This window comes from Caloenas nicobarica, chromosome 10, assembly GCF_036013445.1.
Source record: "Caloenas nicobarica isolate bCalNic1 chromosome 10, bCalNic1.hap1, whole genome shotgun sequence".
Classification (NCBI taxonomy): Eukaryota; Metazoa; Chordata; class Aves; order Columbiformes; family Columbidae; genus Caloenas; species Caloenas nicobarica.
In genome coordinates, this window is record NC_088254.1 from 17863335 (window position 1) to 17885234 (window position 21900).

Sequence of the window (21900 nt, forward strand, 5' to 3'; positions counted from 1 at the left end):
GCAGCCCATGAACTTCTGGGCATCTCTGCTGAATGTGCCATTTCGCACGCAGCCGCTTAAGCTTGAGATATGGGAGCTGGATCTGAGCCCAGTTGAACTAATGTCACAGAGGAGACACCAACTTTCTTATTAGACATGAACAATTTTTAATCTTTGAGCTGGGCTATATTTATACTGACGACCTACAGGCAAAGGGCCATTAGCTTGTTGACAGCATCCTCTAAAATTGCTAATTGTGCATCAGTAAGAGGGAAATAATCTTTTCCCTCAGGAAAGATGTTTGCTAACCCGAAATCTAAGCCTTCTGGAGTTGACTTGGGGTAAATCTTTCATTCTGCATGTGGACAAGTGTCTCCTGCATGGAATGGTTAGACTTTCCCAAGAAAACACAAAATGTTCCAGTCCTGTTTGTACTAAGCACAATTGAAGCCCGGACTTGACAAGGATATATGTGTAAAACGTCCAGTTTAGCTTGTGCATTGTTTTGCAACACAAGATGATTTTTTTTTCCTAGTTGGGAAGAGAGTTATAGATCAATAAGGGGAAATTATTGGGACAAAATTTTCGTGGAGAACATGAGGAATCTATGGAGAAGGGAGACTGGTAACAGCTCTGAAAGCCAAAGAACTGAGGATAGAGATTGTGTCACCAAATATCTCTTGGACCTCTGGCCAACCGAGCAGAGGACAGAGAACAATTTTCACTGAGACTTTGGTCGTGATTTACAAGTAGATGATAATAAACCACTTTTCTATAGGGTGTGGAAGGAAGATGTACTCACATGAGCTTCCCTAAAATCTTTCTTATTTTCCCCCTGAATTGGCTGCTAATTTTGAACAAGCTGTTCCCTGACACAAAGCACAAACCACCCCGCCATGACTACATGTGTAACTGATGAGTAGTGTATAGTCTTTTTTCTCTCGCCCCCTTTTTTTTTTTATCCTCATAGCTGAAGATGAAATATAAATCATTGTTCCCAAACTCGTTGGGAACAGCATTAAAGTAATAGTAGATTAAAATGTCTCCACATTAAAAAAGCTAAATAAAATGAATAGATGTAATCCTAAAGCGAGAAGAATGAGTATTCTTCAAACACTGAATAGGGAACTTGGAAAAAGAAAAAGCTTTAAAAAAAAAAAGTATTAATGCAAAAGAGATGGTCTTTACTTCCGCTTTACTGTAGCGCTTTTGCTAAGGGCTTTTCTCGCTCATTTGCAGCTTGTGTTTTGCTCCAGTTTTACAGAAGCAATCAGCAAAGGGCCAAACAGTTCCTGTTTGGATAGAGGAGCTGTAAAATAACTGTCCGATGTAAAAAATTGTTCATATTTAAGGCTAGAGCTGGTGCTAGAGGAGCAGTGAAAGGCAGGGTTTCAGGAATTTGACCTAATAAGTAAGTAATTCTTGAGAGCCCCTAACTTTTCTTCTCCTCTGTAAATCTCTGGCAAAGGCACATCTTTAGAATTATTGTCTTGAACTCCACTGAAGAGGCTGGATCAGAGGTATGTTTTTATTTCGAGCTATTATATCCCAGTAAAAGTGTTTTCCTAATGACGGAGGAAATGTTTACGTCCTGCTCCCCCCACGCTGCTTGTGGCAGCGCCTGTGAAAAATTCCCCCTTTGTGCCTGCAAAGCCGTCAGGAGCACGTTACCTGACACATGCAAGTGATGGCTCAGATGAGAAACAGGCTTCTCTAGACAATTAAATGAGATGGTTTTACCCTTCTCCCAGCAATTTTTGCATTTCCAGTATTACTCTTCTGTGGTTGAGGGGAATATGATTTAATTTCGAGATCCCAGGTTTTGCTTTGCTGCAGCAGTTAAAATTCCTGGAATAGCAACAGTGATATTGATGATGCTGAGAGACACATAGCAAAGTAAACACATGTTATTTCCAGCTCTTTCAAAAATGCAAGAACAAACAAGGACAAAGTTAATAAGGAAATAACCACTTAGAGGCTTACAAACACGATAAGCAAAATTTAAAAAGCAAAGTTTGAAGCTTTGGAGTCGGGGTGAGCTGGAGCTGAGCAGAGACCAATACAAATATGCTTTTTAACTTTAAAAGGGATAGATGGTCTTATGTTTCCAGCTCAGGGGTTTTGGGAATTTGCCTTTTTACCACTTAATTTTTCCAAAATAAAAATAAAACCATATTTTGCATCTGAGGAGTAATACTCATTTCCTATTGGCCTCTTTAACAAGTCAGTTACCCTATATAGTCTCTTGCTTTTGGGATTGGGGAGCTTCCTCTTAAATTAAGTCTGTGCTGTGCTCGTATTTTTGAGCAATAGTCGTGCTTTCTGTGTGGTGTGCTCAAAACTTGCGTGCATCTCATAGGAACAATTCCCTCGTGTGGTAATGAGAGAGGCTCAAATCCCTGCCTCTCACTCTGTAATTGCACCATGTCATTTTTACTCTGATAAAGTTTTTTAATACCTTGGGGTTTGTGTGTTAAACTTTGTAGTCCAAGTATTCAGCTAAAAGCCCAGATGTGTGAGGATAAGTGACTGTACCGCTGGTCAGCGGGAATGCGCAATAAGGAAGAAATTCAGCTTTGTTAGAGTATATTGATGTAGCCCTAGAAGGTGCCTGTATTGAGATACACAGGTCTGTCTGTCTGTCAGTCTGTCTCCAGAACTGGATTAGAAATATGTAGTTTTCATCTGTTTGGCTACCGCTCACAAAAGCAAGCCCAAATGTGCAAACGTTTTATCTAATTAAAAAAAAAAAAAAGGCACTAATGAAAAAGGGCTCTTTATAGCTAAAATCTGGACTAAATGCGTCTGCAAAGAGTTCTGACTGGCTTTCTGCTGGAGTTGTGACCTGTTGGAGAACTCTGCTCGGTGCTTGCATTCCAGCTAATTTGATATTGCTTTTTTTTTGGTGGTCGAAGCTTTGTCATTTGTTTTGAAGTTGTCATTTTTATTAGTCTCCCTGGCTGATCTTTTTGGGCTCTCGTCAGGTGGTGGATGTTCTGCATTGTCTGCCTGGGCTTGGCAAGCTGTAGGTCCTTTTATTGCCATATGACGTGGGCGTGCTTGCAGCAGTAGCCTGTAATTATACCCACCACAGGTGACAGTTACAAGAGGGCTTTGGTAATAATTTTAGCTGCCTGATCTGATGTTTATGAAGAGCAAACCCTCTTTGTGGTCTGGCTGGAGTTTGCTATATTGTTTTGTACTTTAGCCGTTAGATTTATGAAGCCTTTTTTCTCCCCCCCCCCGCCCCAATACACAACATCTTGTGTCTTTTGAAGTTCTGAAGTTTTGTAAGAGATTATTTTTGATATTATGCTGTTTTGTACATTTTTCTTTTTTTCTCTTTTTTTAAAAAATATCTTTATTTTGCTTTGGCAGGGTAAAATAGTACTGTTGCTGGTTTTGTTTTGTATATTTAACATTGCTGAACTCCTGTTTCTGACCACTCGTTAGCAGATCTGCTATGTTCTTCTAGTTGTGAGACTAATCACAGATTAGCATTTAATTAAGAGGGTTTCTTTCGTCTTTTATTATTTAACTGTTTTATAAAATATCAAGTTACTATCCATGAAGGCAGCACTGGCTCCTTTGCTCAGGATGGAATTGCAAAACTTGCATATGCCAAAGGCGAATTTAGCTCATGACTCTCTCTGTTACCTTACAAACCTACATCCCAATGTGGGGAATTTACTACAAAAAAAATGTGGGAAAGACTGAAGTGCAAACTGCCTGAATGCTGTCTTTATTCTCTTTTGGTGTCTTTCTTATTGCAGTTTCAGATTCTTTGGAGGAACTTCAGATTAAATGTCTTGAGCACCTTCTGAATTTGTAAGAAAACAGTAATTTTTAACTCTTATCATTTGACTGGTGTGTTGAAAAACAAGAGGAGTTTAGTTGTAACTATTTGCTAGCTTATCTGGTCCTAAAGAGATGGTATTCCACATCAAGATCCATATACTTATTTTCCCTATTTGCCTGTTGCCTTTCCTGAAAGTTCACTTTATTCATACATTAGAAATTGCATAAACAAAGATGAAATTAGTATTCTAAGTTTAATGAATGCTGCATCTGTGTGAGACTCATTACTTACCCACTACTGTTGGAAATACCGGAATTTGAGAAGCTTTTGTGTAAAATTTACAAAATTTGGCATGGATTTGTGCTATGAAAGCTGTATGGAAAAAGACTTACAGCTCAGTCCAAACAAACAAACAAAGAGTAGAAACTCATGCTATCTATTATGAAAAGGAAGTGAAATTGTCATTAAAGGTAAAAATCCTATACTTTCGTAGTGTGCACGTTTTTCTCCCAGAACCTCAACTGTATTGATTTTCTTTCAGTCAGGATCTGCTTGGTTTTGTCTCGTTATTCACATCACCTTGACCTGGCACCTCTTAGAAACTACTTTAAAGGACTTAGTTTTACAGGAAGATTGTAGATGTTGACTATGGTCTCCCTTGTCATCGGTGGAGCAACCTCATCACTATTTTGTGGGGGTTTTTCCTTCCTTTTTTTTTTTTTTTTTTTAATTTTAGAAAAGGGACAACCCTTAATTTTTAACACACGTGTAAGCTAAGAACAGGGCAGTCCCTTGAAACATATAGACAGTTTTTGTTTTTCTGAAATGAGGGAATAAGCAGAGACATGTCTGTAAGTGGTTTAAATCACTTTAACTCCATTAACCTCAGCAGACCGATGTTATTTAACATCGGTTAAAAATCTCCATCCTCATTTTGGGGCAAATCCTGTGCGAACAGAGGAGGAAAGTCCTGTAGGTGGCGACGGACCCTCAGGAATGAGCCAGCTCTGGCATTTCAGGCTTTTGTCAGATTTTTCTGGCAGATTTCCTTCCTCTTGCTTGAACTATTTTATTTTTAATTTAATTCACCCGTTCTCCCAGTGCTAATCTAACGCTAGTTGCAGAAATCTTGACAACTGGAAGAAATTTCCTATTTGAAGGTAATGCAACATTTTGGCTTTATGATGGAGACAGATGCACCTTGAGGGGTTTCTCTTAGTGTTCTACTTCTTGTGGGGCTTTTTACTTTTCTTGAATAAGAAAGAGTTGGATCCTTAACAAGATCTGAAATAAAAGGGGATTAGTATGGAAGCTACAGAGCAAATATTTATTTTTTTTTTAAAATTGTTCTTTTTTAGTTTTTATTCATTAGCGACTAAGATTTGTTTTGACTGACAGGTTAGTCTTAAGAAACCAGGAAGTTCTCAGGTTCTTTAAGGATAATAATAAAAATAAAAAGACCCCAAATCAGAATATGTCCCTTCCATTTCTTTTTTTTTTTTTCAGCATTCATGGGATAACAAAGCTGGAACAATGGGGGAACTACAAAAGCCCAGGAATCTGCTTAAAAACAAAAAAACTAACCCAAACCTGTCTATTAATTATTACTAAATTTGACTACTTCCACAGTAAAGGATTACACTGATACCAGTAGCATCAATACAGTTTTGATCACTTCCTCCACCACTTCATGAAAATTAAATCTGTTAACCTTAATTGTGACATCTACACTGCAGTCAAGCTTAGCTTGGTTTCAGTTATTTTTTTTTCTTTTAAAGGCAGTGCTATGATTATGAGAAGTGTTAATAAATATGTAAAACATGTAGTGTTTTGTCCTGGTCTAACATGCTGATGTATTTTAGCCTTAATATTACCCATGTATAATCAGCATGTTTACTGAAAGACGAGTGTCATATGTGAGCAAAAGTCTCCACTAAAACAGCTTTTATTTACTCTGTTAGCTCAGGTTCAGAACTTTCTACTTGCTTTTTGGGAGAATTCGCTGTCTTCTGTACTTTTCTTCAGCTTTCATCTTTTAATGGAACAGGAGAGCTGCACAGCTCTGTATCAAAGCCAATTGTCAACTTTCATTAGATGGATTCTATTGTTTGTTCAGATTAGAAATAACTGCATTACACTTTGACTTTGAAGGCTTGTTTGTTTTTAAATATACTAGGTATATGTGACCTTTTTGTCATTTGCGATGCACTTGGCTTGACAAATTTGAGATACACATTTAAGCAGCAGCAAAAAATATTTGTAATGCAGGTACTTCACAAAAGGCACTTTTTGTAGGTCTAGAAAAGTAAAACAAAACCCTGTGGCTGATACACCCGTTAATAGATTAATGTAAGGTACTGCTAATTAGCACTGTCCGTCAAAAATATTGCATGGGGGAAGAAAATCACTGCTTAGTGAAGCTGCAGCACCCGATTTTAGCAGTGAGTGGGAATGCATTTAGCTGGGTTTAAAACCCTGTTATGCATTGTCCATATGAGAAAGGTTCAGACATGGCCTCTGTCAGAACACAATGACACAGGGAAGTCTAATTCCATTAATAAAATACACTAAGCAATTTTTCTTAAAATGTTTAAAATATTAAATGGGAAACGCATAATTGATATTAGCTGCTGCTTTTTTTTTTTTTTTTTTTGTATTTAACATGCCCATCAGGAATTAGATGATGACTTGTTCTAGCAGTTAAGAAAACTTCCCCAGATACTTCCATGTCCACATTTGGGAAAATTATGTGCAATGATATATTTCAATTTCCTTAATAAACTAGACCTGTTTTCCTAATTCCCTTTCCATCAGGTCCCTCCACAGGGGTTAAGAAATGAAGTATTTTGAAATTATCATCAGATAACTGTTCCTATGAATAAAGAACTAGTCTATGCTTTTTAAAAACACAGATTTATGTTGCAAAGCTGGGAAATAAACAGAAAGGAAATATGAGGTTAATAAAAATGAAGACATTTTGGAGGGCTACTCTGGATTGTTTAATTTTTTTTTTTTCTGGGAAGTAGTACTTCTGTAACAGCGTGCATTGCGATGGCTTTCTTGCTTTTTATTTTAAAAGTTGTATGAATGCTGGCAGAGGTCGTGGTCCTTCAGTGTCCAGTGAATACTGTCTTACCCACTGATACCTATAGTAACACATATGGAGTGACTATGAGATCAAATGCTCTGGTTAAAAAGCCTTAGGGAAGCATTATGTGTCTGAGGTCTGATCTATTGTCTGGGAGGTCGGAGAGTGTTAATGCACTCTGCAAAGATTAGACTCCCTCTCTAATTGCTCCAACATTTCCTTAAAGGATTTAAACAGTCAGCAAAGGTGATGCTCCTTGTCAATTTTTGTCTTCTGACAGCCGTTGAAGTTTATCTGTCTTTCCGCAGAGACCACTAGATCACATAAACCAGGCAACGTCAAAAGCGTGGACCCTGAATTAGGACTGAGAGCAACAAATGCCATTATTTACAGCTTCGTTATTTCAGCTTTTAAATACTTCAAGGGTTGGGGACAGGATTGCTCTTACATGCCAGGCCATTTACATTTGATGATGGGAACTCCCAAAGTCCCACGAAAAGTTTAACTCTGCTGGTTTGATGAAAAGTCACTCTTCTAATTCTGAAGTGGATCATGTTATTGTCTGCATCCCTTAGAGCCTTAGAGATGCTCTTCCACCACATCGCTGTGGTACCAAGTCAGTGCACGTACCAGCCGATGCTGTTGTGTTAATGCCACTTATTTATTGTTTCTCTTGGTTCGCAAAACCTAAATCATGTATTTAAAAAAAAAAAAAAAAAAAATCTTTTAAAGCTCATGCAGCAAAGTTTTTCTGCTGCTTAACCAGTGTGTCCACACTGACAAGTACCTGACCCCCACCACTGGTTTTGCAAAGCAAAATAGGAATTTGTCCAATGGATCAGAACCACTTAAAAGAATCAGACTATTATTTTGCAGTCTAGCCGTTTAAAAATCAGCACCGAATAGTCTTGCTGCTGATTTAGAGGACTAACCTGTTATAGTGGCTTATATTTGCAAAAGATGCTTCTTTTGCTTGGAAAAGCCCTTTAAAAGCAAGGGATGAAAAAAGGTGAACGTTACTGAGAAAGGAGAAGGACATCTCAACCCCCAGAGAATTTGGAAGAGTTAATATTTCTGCAACAAGGCCATGGTCTCCGTTCACAGTAGGGTAACATTATTGTAAAAAAAGTGGAATTTGAACCATCTTTTTAAACATGTCCGTTTATGTTTCACAGACAGATGTGTGTCCTGTTTCACTGCAGCTCACGCAACGTGACAGGTCCTGCCAAACAGAGCGTCATCCTGTAGCTATTTTTTTCTGGTGGCTTTTTAATTTGAGATAGTGTCTGTGTTTTTGCTAGTCTTGCAGCATCTAAATATGTTGGTGTATATAATCCATTTCATACATATAAATGTATAAATATGACCTATATAAATATACATATATTTAATGCCTCTTTTCTAGACTCTGAGCAGATGACTAGTACAGCTGTTCAAAGGAGAAAAGGATTTTTTTTTTTTTTTTTTTTGAAAAAAAGCCCTCTTGGCTCTGAATCGGAAATTGAGGAGCAGAATTCATCAAGTGTATTCTGATCATTCTCACATGGGTAGTTCTTCCTTCCCTTCCTGCATAGCATGTTCCTTTGCACTGTTGCTATATTACATGAAATGTTTCATCTGTATATAAAAATTAAAAATTCAAACAAAAATCTGGCCCACATGAAGAACAGGCCCTTTGGGCATATGGTTCATTATGCATATTCGTTTAATTACTAAAACACTTGGGATGTCTCTACTGCCCTTGCTTTCAACTTGCAAAGTTGGATCTGTTCTGCAGCACAGAATATACTGAACAGGCATGTGTCATAAAGGACTTCAGTTTTCTCCTACTTAAAACTCTATATAATGTTCTTGGCTGAATTGTTAGAATTTACTGAATATTAGTTCAATCCACTGCATCAAAACAGCAGTTTGGGACCTCTTTTACCTTAACACCTTCTCTAACCCCAAAAAGGCAAGTTTTACAGTGGTTAGTTCAGAGTTGTGTTTAAGATCGAAGTAACATGATACTAAGGATTTAGATTTCAGGCACATTCCCACAAAGCACCTAAAGTCGCATGTTGAAGCCGTATAACTTTTATTAGCTAAGAAGGGATTGCTGTGATAGTGTGACTTTAATTGATTTTCAGGGCAAACAGGTGGTGATGGTTTAGGCATCCCCTAGTCTCCTGCCACTCCTAATTTGGAACTGCACATATAATAGCTTTATTAAAATAAACAATCTTCTGGCTTTAGTTTTACCTGAACAGCTGCCTGAAATTGCAGGAGTCTTGCAAGGGTTTTTTTGGTTTGTTTTTCTTTTTGTTTTTCTTTTTTTTTTTAATTTTTTTAGATTGCTCTAGATTTTGGAAAGCAAGATGCTACAGGGCTGCTAGAGGAAAATCTCTGTTACATAGTCACGCTGTCAATACTTGGGATTTTTTTGTGTCGCTGCTGTTGTTGCTAGCTTACAATAGTAACATATTTAGGGTATAATTACAGTGAGTCTCCCAGTCATCTTCATGCAGTTGTTCTGTAATGAAGCAATTTTGTCACACAGCAGATTATGAACCTGCTGAAATTGTTTAAATGTGTTGTTAAATCACTGTTCTGGGTGTCCAGGGTGTGTGTCAGGTGCGTGAGGGGCTGGGGTTCAGTGATGATATTTGTTGTCTTCTCGACTTCGGGAAAGGGGTCTTGGGTAGATGAACAGACCTTCTGGGCTCCGGCTTGGGGCTGTGGAGGGGAATCCCATGAGTGCAACATAAGGAAGGAGAATAATCTGAAATTCTCTGCCTGAAAGGATGTCATCTTACTGCTTTATATGTGTGTCATAGGTGATTTAAAATTTCTGGTTTCGTCATCTGTGTTTACTGGGATTTTTTGGTTTTAATTTCTAATTTTTTAAATTTATTTTTTTTTGTTCCTACTGCTATGTTTCAGTCCGGAAACATTTCTGTTTCTGGAGGCTTCTGAAAAGAGGGTACCAGACAGTTTTACAGCTGTACAAGCATCTATTTCTCATTTATGTGGGTTTACTGAAACCTGTTTGTTTGGGTTTTATTTCTTTTTTTTTTTTTTCCGTGCCATATTTGGAGACTGCCAGGGAAGTAAGCTTATGTGTGATCCTCCTGCCACTGAACACTGAATTAAGTCTAATTAAACATTATACTTGCTTTATTAGAGAGCCCTTTTTCCTTTAGTCATTCAGCTCTAATACAACTATGATTGTGAAGGAGGAAGACATTAATGTATTTTAAATGAGTCGTTTGTGCCTCCCATTTGCTGCCAATTGGAACCCAACGTTGAGAGCCCAAAGTTAAAGAAAATTTCCACCAAATACTCTTTCCACTCGCTGTACAATTACGTCACCATCTGACCCTCACTGCTAATGTTTCTCACGATGTTAACAAATATGTCTCCGAAGTAAGTGGACATTTATCAGCTCAGCTAATGATAAATTTTTTCATGACCCTTTTAAGGTGTTCACCTTATCCAGAATAAATAAAATTAACCTACATTTTTGCCTCCTTTTAAATAGCACAGATATTTTTTTCTGACACTTGTTGGAAGAATTATTTACAACAAGATCAGGCTTTTAACTTGCATAATGCCTGTCTTCCCTGCAAATAGATTGCTGTATGAGAGTAATTCCAAAACTATGACCATGCTGATAAACAAACCAAAACATTAGAGATAAAAATGACCATTTAATTTAGCTACAATATAAAACATATTTTTTTTTTTTAGACATGCTAGCCCCACTTTATTTGAGGACCTTCCTCCACTGCCTTTCTCCGTGATAGTTAGCCCTTTAGAAATAACATGCAGATTTATTCCCTTGACCCGTTCCCAGCAGATTACCCCAAAAGATAGAAAACGGTTTTAATATTTTTTCCCTGTTTTTTTTCGTTTTGCTTTGGGGGTTTTGTTTGTTTGTTTTTCAATTTTAAGCTTTATTGCTTTGAGGGTTTTAACTGTATTTTACTTGGCACAGGAGATGTAAAATATGTTAGATAAAAGCATGAACGAAAAATTAGAGCACTCAGCACGCCAGTAAACATCTATTTCTTCAGTGTCTGCAGCCTAAAAGGATTTGAAGTCTTTAAACTATTGTACGGACATAATTATAGAGCCCAAAACTTGTGTTGCAGCTGGTTTTGTTTTGATTGACCTCTTTTGGGGTTAGGGATAAAGAGAAAGTAGCAGCCTCAAGACTGTAAAGAGGTGCCCATTTAGACTTCTGGTGGATTGTTAGACTTTGGGGTCTAAATGTATTTGTCTTAAAGAACAAAGATGACACCTCCAGAACACACCCCCCGTTTTGTGTTGAAAATTATCATTCACACTGACCAGTTTGACAGATAATCTTCAAATGCCTGGAATGCAATATATAGATGTTGACTTGTACATAAACTTAACAGGTGATAAATTCAGTGAAATAAACTTGAACCAAGCGGCTCTTCCCCGACCCGTCCTTAAAGGAAGTCCTCTAAGGATCTTGTTTTTAATTTCCTAGGCTGACTAATCTAGTTGATGTAATAATAATCAAAATAAAGGAAAATCCTCCCTTTTTCATTAGTTTGATTTTATTTTGTTCTTTTTTATCTCTTTCTGATTCCAGGCGTTGTTATGAATAAAGAATAAAGCCATTGAACACGTTAATGACAAAAATAATTGAGGATCAGAGTGTGGACATTTTGTAAGTGTTTGCAGTCTGAAGTGTAGCATCCCAGCCTTCCCTGATGGAGTTACCAACGGCAGTGTCCCAAGAGGGTGGTGGAGAACAGATTGTAATATTGTCAACTCTTCTGTGACTTTTGCAGAATAACATACTTTTTTCTTAAAGCACCATTTCTTAGAGTGCTGGGATTGCACATGAATCGCAGCTTTCATTTAAAACACAAATGAGTTTTCTACTTCCTAGCAGCAGCAAAGAAAATGAGATCCCCCTGAAGAGTCTAAACCAGACAGTGATAAAAAAGGCCCTAACACAAATTGACTTAAACAGTATGAGATTTTTTTGTATGTTCTTTGGGGATTTTTTTTTTATTGGTTGTTTTATGTCTTATTTTGTTGGAAATGGGGCACAATGGCTTTTTTCTTTTTGAATGTTGAAACTGGTGTTAAAATTGTGACCCTGAGAGTATAATTCCCATCCTCCTGCCTCCTTTCTTCAAAGACTTTATTCTGTCACTTCCTTTCCTTGTTGTATCCTCCTTGTTCCATCCATAACATAGATTGTTAAGTACAAGTTGGGCGTTTCAGGTTTTCCTCCCCGCTTAACCTCCTCCTGGGCTGCTATCTCAGCAAGTTGTGGTTGGGACAAGCCGGGGTGGGACCTTTGGGGGTGGCAGCAGGACGTGGCTTCACAGCTGTGGCATTTAGCCCACGCAGACAACTGAGGTGCGAAAACATGGCCGTGTTGTCCCTGTCACCCAAAGCACCTTCTGAAAAGAAAAAAGAAAAAAATCAGCTACATCGACGCGATAGCAAATTGTACGAACATATCCTTTATTCCTACTTCTTAGTTCTGTGCAGTCATGCATGTAATACAGAGGGAGTTATTTTAGGGCTTGGTTATTTTAGGCCTTTAGTTATTTTAGGGTTTGGTTTTGGGGTGCTTAGGGCAATTTTTAATTTGTGTGTGTTCGGTTTTAGATTCCAATTGTGTTTGCCCTTGCAAGAGAGAGCTTGAGCTAAGCTTTTTGCCTGTGATACACGGTTAAAAAATTAGTAACTTGTATGCTGATGTGTGGAGCAATGCAGAGATAATTTGTAACGTGGCATAAATATTTAAAGATCTCTATTCCTTCAGATCATTTTTGATGTTAGTCATTGCTGTTCAGTACAGCACATGTTTCATACCGATGTTGAGATGCTCTGTGTTCTTTTGCTGCAGACACAAAAAGCAAATTGAATCTAAAGCAAATAGGTTTCTTCTGACAGTGCCGGTTTATTTAAGTATCATTTATCTTCCTGCCACATTCTTCATTATTGCATCACAATGAGAGAGCAACTCTGCTCATGACCGACCTCTCCTTGAGCTCCAGCTTGGTGGCTATGAGGTGGCAGAGGAGCACTCTCACCTGGCCATGGCACGCTGAGAGCATCATACAGATGCGGGAAGGAGAGTTTTATTAATATTAAGAGTGATTTTGGAATGCATCTTTGGAAGAGGATCTGTTCTTAAAATAGAAAAAAAAAATCTTTGGGACAAGGACTTCAGTGGGAAATAAATTCTATACATGCACATGACTGCCTCAACTTTTGTTTGCCATGCCCTGCGGTGGGGCTATAGTAGACATTTCCAGAATTGTTATAGGCTTTTTTTTTTTAACATTCTCACTAGCCCAATGCACAAGCCTCGTTGCTGCACTCACATCGGGCAGAGCCCACACCGTGTACACTGATTTCAGCGTGGGCTCAGTGCCGACATGTTCCCGCATCCTTGTTACCCGTATCTGGAAGGAGACCTCTGTATATACAGATATATATACACGTGTGTGAATTTCCTGCTCTATATGAGTATGTTCATTCTCTCCCCTACTCTTTTACTCTCCTTTTCTAAGGGCAGACATAAGTATCTGTCAGAAATAATTTCTTGTTGAGAGGCTTATTGCCTCCAAGGGATTTGAATGCCCTTTTGGGAAGCCAGTATCTTATCTTATTGGCTAATATCCTGTATTTTGTTTGGGGCAGAGGGGCTGAAAGCTTAAAAAAAAAACATGCTAGAGAGCTTGTCCCTGAATATTTAGGTGCAGAAATTTCTCCCCTTTTATAGAGTCCATTTGTGTGTACATGGCAACTTGTGGCTACATAACCCAGAGATAAGCTAAAAATACATAGTTCCTTTCCCCTCTGAATAAAGGAGAGCGTGTCTTTGTGCATCGAATCAAAATCAGTGTTTTGGTTTAGTTCAAGACATAGCTTGGACATCGACAGCAGTATCAGCTCAAGATTTTTTCCTGATTTCTTGAATTGCATAGACCATGTTTAGAAATTGCAAGGAAACTTTTGACAAACTGTTAGTAGTTTAGAATTCAGTTAAATTGTGTGTGGTTTTGAAACTTGGAGTTTCAAATAATATTTTTCACAGCTTTGCTGATGAGGCATTTCATTAGCATTGGAGCCTACGCTGGCTGAGAAAATAACCTTTTACCATAGGTTCCTTGCATGCGTTTAAGCTCCTTTCGCTTTTATTTTTTCCATCTGATGGAATGTATCCCTCTCCCATCACTGCTGTTTTCCAAAAATGCTTCTATCACACAACACAGCATCTTTTACTTCTCCTCAAAGTCTTACCAGGTTAAAAAGAGCCTGGACTTTAGAGTTAAATTCTAATTACCGTGTAGAAAAATTACACAGAAAATCCTATCTAATGCCAGGTTTCTAAACCTCTCAAAACTCTTCTATCCCATGACTGTGGGTTTGCTGGTGACAAATGTTTTATGGGCATACTTTAGTAGACACCCGTCCAAAATCTGTTCTTAATAGTCAGATCCTAAATTGGAACCAGAGGGGCAGAAAAACCAGATTTGAAACGTGTTTCTAAGGGTTTGTTTTTACTTTCGGTTGAGACCGCCTTCTCTCATCTTTTGTACTGCTGTCAAAAGGGCCACTCTCATGGTGGTTCAAACTCCATGCTTCTTGACAGGAACAGTTGGACTCCTCTTCAATGATTTTTAGATGAAATGGCTTCCAAACCTCCAGAGCTTTGACTTGTAGCTATTAGGCCCTTTGAAATAGCAACACATTAATCAGCTGAAATCAAGTGGTCCTTTCTCCAAGGCTGTGATATTGCTGTTCTCTTCTAGGTAGTACTCTAGTCTAAATATTAGTTTCAAGAGCTCTTTTTGGTTTTTTTCCCCCCTCTAGATATGTCTATCTCATTTATGTTTCTATTTTGATCATTGTTTTATAATGCTGTGAATTGCACAGTTCTATAATAGACTTTTATAGGTTCAAATTGCATTAAAAGAAGTAACATAGAAAGATAGCTTCCACTTGTTTGACTTTTTTTTTTTTTTCTTTTTTAGAAATTGGCTACTGTGTCTTAACTTCTGTCATGCACAGTTTAAAGCCCAGCAGAAAAGGTGTCAATGACATCATGGATTATGTCTGACAGAACTTGGTCTAATGATGATGTAAAATATTGTGGGGGGAAAAAAAAAGTATGATTTGCTAAAACCAGATCATTTGAAACTGAGACTTGGATTCTGGCCCTGACTTTTGTGGTATTGAGCAAGTGATCTGAACCTGTTAATGACTTCCTTTACCAGCCTGTGGATTAGGCAGATTAGGGATTATAAGAAATCAAGATGTTGTTGCCTGCAGTGGCCATTGTGTACATGAGCATCTGAACCATTCTTGAGTTTTGGCCAAAGATATTGCTAAGAAAATAATTTAGGGAGCATAATGGAGGAGCTTCTCCCAGGCATAAGATATTAGTGGGGAGAAAATAAAAGCATGCATGGTTGAGAACCTTGTAATTTGAGGAGCGGGTGTCCATATCACAGGGCTGATGATGGTGTAGTCAGTGTCAGGGAGCTGCGTGAGATTTGATAAAATGGCACGTGGGCCTGACTGGGAACTGCTTTGAAAGCTGGTGCTGCAGAACTATTCAAAAGGCTGTTAGAATGCAAACGTATTTCTATTCGCTTTATAAACACCCTCTGAACTTTTATTATGTACTGTACGTTCGTAGCAATCATTTCCCATACCTCTGAGGCGAAATAATTTCTGAACAGCTAGACCAATTTGTCTTGTGTCTGTTCTGTGTCACAGCAATGAAAGTTTCCTCTACCGCGGCGCTACCAGTAAAGCGACTCTTCTTAAGGAGATGTGGGAGCTCTATCAGAGCATCGCTGTCTGAGTTAGAACTCAGCGACTGATTAACCAGTCGGCATTAGAAAGGATGTGACAGTATGCCTCAGCTATCAATTTGAGACTAAAGTGAGATTTTGTAATTAGGTTTTAAGTTTTATTTAGGGTCTGAAACTTAATAATACACAAAATGTACTGTTGGATCTAAAATCACCAAGGTCCTGATTTTGTATCTTGCCTAAATGACCCGTGATTGCAAGGTTGTATTATACTTGTAACTGTGCAGAGTGATGTTCATATAGGATGGTGACAGATGCACTAAAATTGTTTCAAGTCCTGCAACTGAATGAATGAAGAGAGGTTCTTCAAGAGCTTCATTGACTCCTGTAGGACTTTGCCTAGCTGACTGCTGATGGAGTCTTTTTGCTGCATTAAGACTGAGTTTTCTAATACCCCAGGGAGCTGATGTAAATACAACTTCCTCCAACAGACTGAAGCAAATGGTTTGAATTAATACCTAGCAATATGAATTTCCATGAAGGGGTTTACGTAAGGATCAGATGTATATTTATATGTGTGTGTCTATTTTTATCTATCTGTACCTGAGGTAGATATCTGGATAGATATGTACAATAACAGGTCCTTGTTCTTTAGAGTGACATTTGAAGTAGGGCAGGAGCTGATATCACCTTCACTTTGTCTTACAAAACAAGTAGTGATTAATCCAAGGGAGTTGGAACAGCTTCAGAGGAACTTGTTCGCGTTAGAACTTTTCATTTATGGAAGACTTTTTAGCTTGGAATATCACTTTTTTTGAAGTCTTTATTAACTAAAGCCATGCAAGACTCCTGTAAGACAGGTCAAGTACCATGCCTTCTTGGCCAGGGTTCTTGTGTTTCTGTTGCCTTGCTTACGCATGAAATGTGGCTGTTGGAATCATTATCACTTCTAATTTTTTAGTGTGTTGAAAAGCAGGATCAAAAAGAAAAAAAAATAAATCAAAACCAAATCCTCTTCTATGTTCCTATGCTGCAAATCAATAGTATGGGGATATATAGTCTGGATGTCAGCCCATTTTATAAATGAATATATCTCAAAGATTGTTTTACTGGCCTACAAATGCCAAGAACTGGATGACAGTCTAATTCCTTGCATAGCAACAGCTAACATAAAATCAGGTTCACTAGAAAATGCAACTGCTGTTTGGGCAGGCTTACATGTACAGTCATTGTTTCTTGTTTTATGTTTTGTAGATATTAAATGGCCATTTGTCTGATGTCAGACAAGTCTTTTTGTATAAAAGTTACAACAGCTGCTGTTTTGTAGGCATGTAAATTCTCACCCAGCTGAATGCATTGGGAAGTGCTTCTTTGGTACAGCATGGTTAGACTTTCAGGTTCATAACACAAAATATATTGCCATAAATATCCCATTCTGCAAGTACCAGCATTGCCTTTATACGTAGTATCTGACGGGCCAAGGATGAAGGGAGGTAGACATTTAGCTTTCTGATCACGCATAGTTTTCTCCTTTCATTGCAATTTGAGATACATTAACTACATCTGACTAATTTTCACCTGCCTATATTACTCTAAAAAAATGTGTTGTGGTTGTTTTTTGTGGGGTGTTTTTTTTTTTTTTTTTTTTTTTTTTTTTTTTTTTGGTGTTTTTTTTTTTTTTTCTTTCTGATCATTCCAGGTTCCTTTGGGGGAAGAAAAATCAAATAAATGTGTTTGTGCTTTGTCTTTAAAGGAGATAATTCAAAATAGCTTCATGTTACTAACAACATTAAGCAGTTCTTCTGGAAACACTCTGTATGAGTAGAAAAGGAAATGGGATCACAACATACATTTTATGGCAGTTCTGGATTTAGTTTATTAACTTTGTGTTGCCAGCCACTCCAAGTTTGGAGTCTGTTCAGGTATCATTGGTAAGATAGGATTGCAGTTTGGCTTGGTATCACTTTTTTGAAAAATCCTAAGTGCTTTTTTAAATCCCCATCATGTTAGTTACATGTTTTGCCGATCCAATTTGTAGAACAGAACTTCAAAATTTGGCTTCTGGTTTTACTATTAGTGGATTTTGTTAGATACCACTCCAAACACAAATTCATACCGTTTCTGGGCAGAGAGACTCCAAGCAACCAGTGAAATTAAAATATGCTATGCTGAAAAATGGCAAGGGTATGGAAATGGAGACTCGGTTTAGTGAATCCCTTTCCAAAATAGCGCATCGCATGCAACCTAGAGCCTTGTCTCCTGGAAGGTGACGGTCATTTTTTTGTGCTGCTATGTCAAGAACATAGGTGGAGAAATGGTCAGGACGTATTATGTTTGCTGATCATCCCCTGTGGAGTGACAGGGGAGCTGGATGGCTCCTGTTGCATGAGAGGAAGAAACTCTCCTTTAGCCTGTGAAAGACCCCCGGGCAATTAGGGTTTGATGAAGTGGAGCAGGTTTACCTCTGTAAGTGGGTCTCATGCACTAGGGACAAAGGGCTTTCAGGCTTGATGGGGTCCCAGGAAGGCGTAAATAAAGCCTTCAGCCTCACCTTATGTTCATGGCCTCATACTTCACCAGAAACAGGGGAGGAGAAGCTAACAAATGGCAGCCTAATGGATTCAAACAGAACAGAAAGAGAGCACACTTTGCAAACAGATTTTCTTTGCCAAAATAAGAATGCGAATGAGGTTAACAGAGATTCAAGGATGAGTGTACATGGGAAAATGACGGAAAGTCCCTCTCGTATGTCTTCCTCTTTAAACACTTGTATGCATTCCCTTCTGCTGCTTTATTTCTCCCAGGTATTTGTGGTCACCGTCTGGAGCGTGGAACTGTACATGGTGCCCCTGGCTCTGCTGCTGCTCTTTGCCTACAACTTCTCCCTCATCACGACAGGGAAGCTCAACAACACCCAAGATGCCCAGGCAAGTAAAGTGGCAGGAGCATTTCTGGCAGCCCCAGCTTCAATTTGCCCTTGGGCAAAATGTCTTGCGTTTGAATGGTATTAAGCTAGTTGTGTAGCTAAACGGCATTTTTATTTGGAAGTTACTGAAAGGAAACCTCAATCCTAGCAATTTTCCGGATTCAATTCAAGCAATAAACCATTCAGAGCAGTAGGAGAAGATGATGAGAGTGTGTAGGAGGGGGATTTCACTTGCTAAATAACTACAAATGTTTTTAACTAAGTTGAATTAAGACTGACTTACAAAGCAATCAGTCCCCAAAACATGTGCCCCTACTGCTCTTACACGGTGCATCATGCTGATGATTCATGAGTCACAGAAGAGGAAAGTCAGTAGAAGCTGGAAGAGAAGTCAGTTGTTTTTAAACATTGTTCTGTGATCTGAGACTTTAAGAAGCTCTTATGCCTCGTCCCCACCCCCTACTTTTAAATGACAAATGCTTTTTTCCACCCCAGAAATTTAGCCTCCAGTTTTTTAACATGATCTGGGACAAAAAAAAAAAATTAAATACAAAAATAATTGCAACATGTTTGGCAAAGTGCTACTGTTGGGGTATGAAATGCTGTTTGATGTTGACCACTGTCTTTACTTGCATAACAATGGTAATTACAGTTAGAAATGAGAGTAAGTTCATGGATGTCCGTAATATTCTGTTTTTAAATGTGTAACAAGTGCAGTAATGAAATACAGGCTAAATTATAGCTCCTTTCTAACTTTTGGTTAAAAGATGATTGACATTTGTACCCATGAAGAATACCTTTACGCAAACCAATCACGTGGATTTTAGACAGAGAAATAATATCCTAGAATTTAAATGGTCAATAGCTGGTTTATTAGTTTTAGTGAGGAAAGTTGCTCCTAGTTCAGTTTTCATCCATTCCCAAGTGGAAAGATTGTTAGAAAATAGGGAAAGTTGCATTATCCAGACCAGGACATAGACTTGATTTGAAAACAAATTATCAAAGAAATGCCTTTCTCCAATTTCAGCCAAGTCCAGGTAAATGTAGAAAAATATTTTGTGTCTTCAGTGACTACTTTATTCCATCAAGAAAAACACAACTTATCATGTGGGAGGATCCCAGGCAAACAGTTGGTTTTGTTTTTAATACAAAAGACAATATAATATACTAATAACTTACCTAGGAAAAAATACACAGAGAATACCGTCCAGCACCCATCACTCATCCTATGGTGAGTTTGTTGCAAAGTGTGGAGTGTCTCACCTAAGTCACCAAAACTGAGTAGTACATCATTCAGGCGGATGCTGCGAAAAGGCTGTATCTGAAAATGCAAGTTAATTGTAGTGATACCGAAGAAAGGTCCATTAGAATGTTGGCCCTTTCCCTGTCACTTGCATCGTGCGAGCAATGCGATGCCGTGAAATTCAGGGGTGCATTTTGCATAAGCAGTTACACATCTGCCAAAGTGCTTTGCAGGATTGGGATCGTATGGAACAAGTAGTCAAAGTGCCTTTAATATTACCCGATTTCTTTTTTATGTGTGTCTGTGATTCTAACCATCTGTAGGTCAAAAATAGACAATCAGGTGCTCCCCCAGTCACATCTGTCCTGCAGATGAGAAAAGGTTTTCTTCAAAATACCAATGCTTTTTACACAGTCATTTATTTTTCACGTCTTGAGCCCTTGGCTGCATGTGCACTGCCTTTGGTTTTTGTGTGCCCGAATGCACATTTCATGTACGTAGAGGAATGTAAACAACAGTCTTCACAAAAGTGGACCTCAAATTCTCTCTGATTTCTGTGCTATAAAATGGGAATAACAGTATTAACCTTGTACACATGATCCAGTTGCCAGGAGGCTAAATTCATGAATATTGGTAAAATGGTTTATGATTTACAGGTGGGGAGGTTCTGTAGAACTGTAAATCATGATCAGTGTTAATTCAGCTACTCAGGATATTCTAGAGAGCCGAAGAGTAAATCTGGGTATCTGAGCTCTTAGTACCTCCTGCATACTAGATGCAACTGCTTTTCTGGAGGAAAAGACAAAACAAAACAAACAAAAAAACCAAAACAAAACCCAAAAAACACCCAACCTCCAAACCAAAAACACCCAACCCCCTACAAAAAAACCCAAATCCAAAACATCTTTTATTGTGATTCTTCACATTCTTTGCTTGTTTGCTGTATTTAAACTTTGTAGTACACTGATTCAAATGCACCTATTAAATAACCAAGAAAAACTCCGAGGGCCCTGTTAAAGGCTCAGCTTATTAACTACCTGAATTGAAAGACAAGTGCTCCTCATTTCAAGCCTTAGCCGGGTCTTTTGTTTTCTCCCCTACCTGTCAGCATAGAAGGGAAAGTGAGGAAATAATGCTGAATAGAAATCTGTGATTTGTGAGATTGATTGCATTCATACTAATGTGTTTTCTAAAGTCTGATGTTCCTGTAATGGCCCTAAAAGGAGGACACAGTCATTGTAGCAGTGAGGATGGAACAAGTTGAGTACAGAGTCCTCAGCCTTGACATATCAGCTGGTTCATTTGTCAAACTAAGAACAAAGCTGTTTACAAACAGTCCAAGTTGGCAATGAATTTGAAAGCCTGTCTCCTTCAAACTACTGGACACAGCCACTAATGCTTTATTTAGACTTAAAATTTGTATAGAGTATTACATGCTTTGTTCAGGATATCACCAAAAAAAAAAAAGTCCTTGGATACAAAACATTATTTCTGAAAGGTGAAAGTGGTGGGTTTTTTGATGACTTGCAGTAGAAGTGGAAGAAAACAGTGTAATGAAATGTTGTCAGAGTATCATATGTTTTTGAACATTGCCTGTCACTGAAAAATAAGTGCAGTGTTGTGTAATATGGACATCTGCTTTTGCAGGAGCTTATGGGCCTGGATGAAGATGAGGATGAAGATGATAAGGTAGGCATATCTCAAGATTGCATTAGCTAGGATCAGAAGGAACGTGGAGAACCATCATATCTCCACAAGATCTTTGTTTATTGTCTCTGTTAACTGGGAAAACAATTGTTACCAGTTCGCTGATTGGCAAATTTGAAAGCATGGAAAGATTGGTTTGTGTGACATTCAATAGTGGCGTTACCCACACGGAACCTCTGAACATTAATTGAATCTGAGCAGCTCCCAGTTTGTGCTTGAAATTGCTAACAGGCACATGTTCATGTATGGGCACTTACAGGTACGTGTGTGGGTGGACGAGGTGCAAAGACACGCACAAGTATGTAAAATCCCCCATCGCTTCCATTGTGAGTGTTGGATGACACTCGGTACTAA

The 21900-nt window shown here is 38.3% G+C and overlaps 1 protein-coding gene across 1 annotated transcript in view; it reads left to right on the plus strand.

The window, feature by feature from the left end:
* The window catches only part of MCTP2 (multiple C2 and transmembrane domain containing 2), a 104096-nt gene that overhangs the window by 62054 nt on the left and 20142 nt on the right, over positions 1 to 21900 (plus strand). The window contains exons 17-18 of the mRNA XM_065641376.1: positions 18475 to 18606; positions 21487 to 21528. Coding sequence (XP_065497448.1) covers positions 18475 to 18606; positions 21487 to 21528 — 174 coding nt within the window. The remainder of the gene's footprint in view (positions 1 to 18474; positions 18607 to 21486; positions 21529 to 21900) is intronic.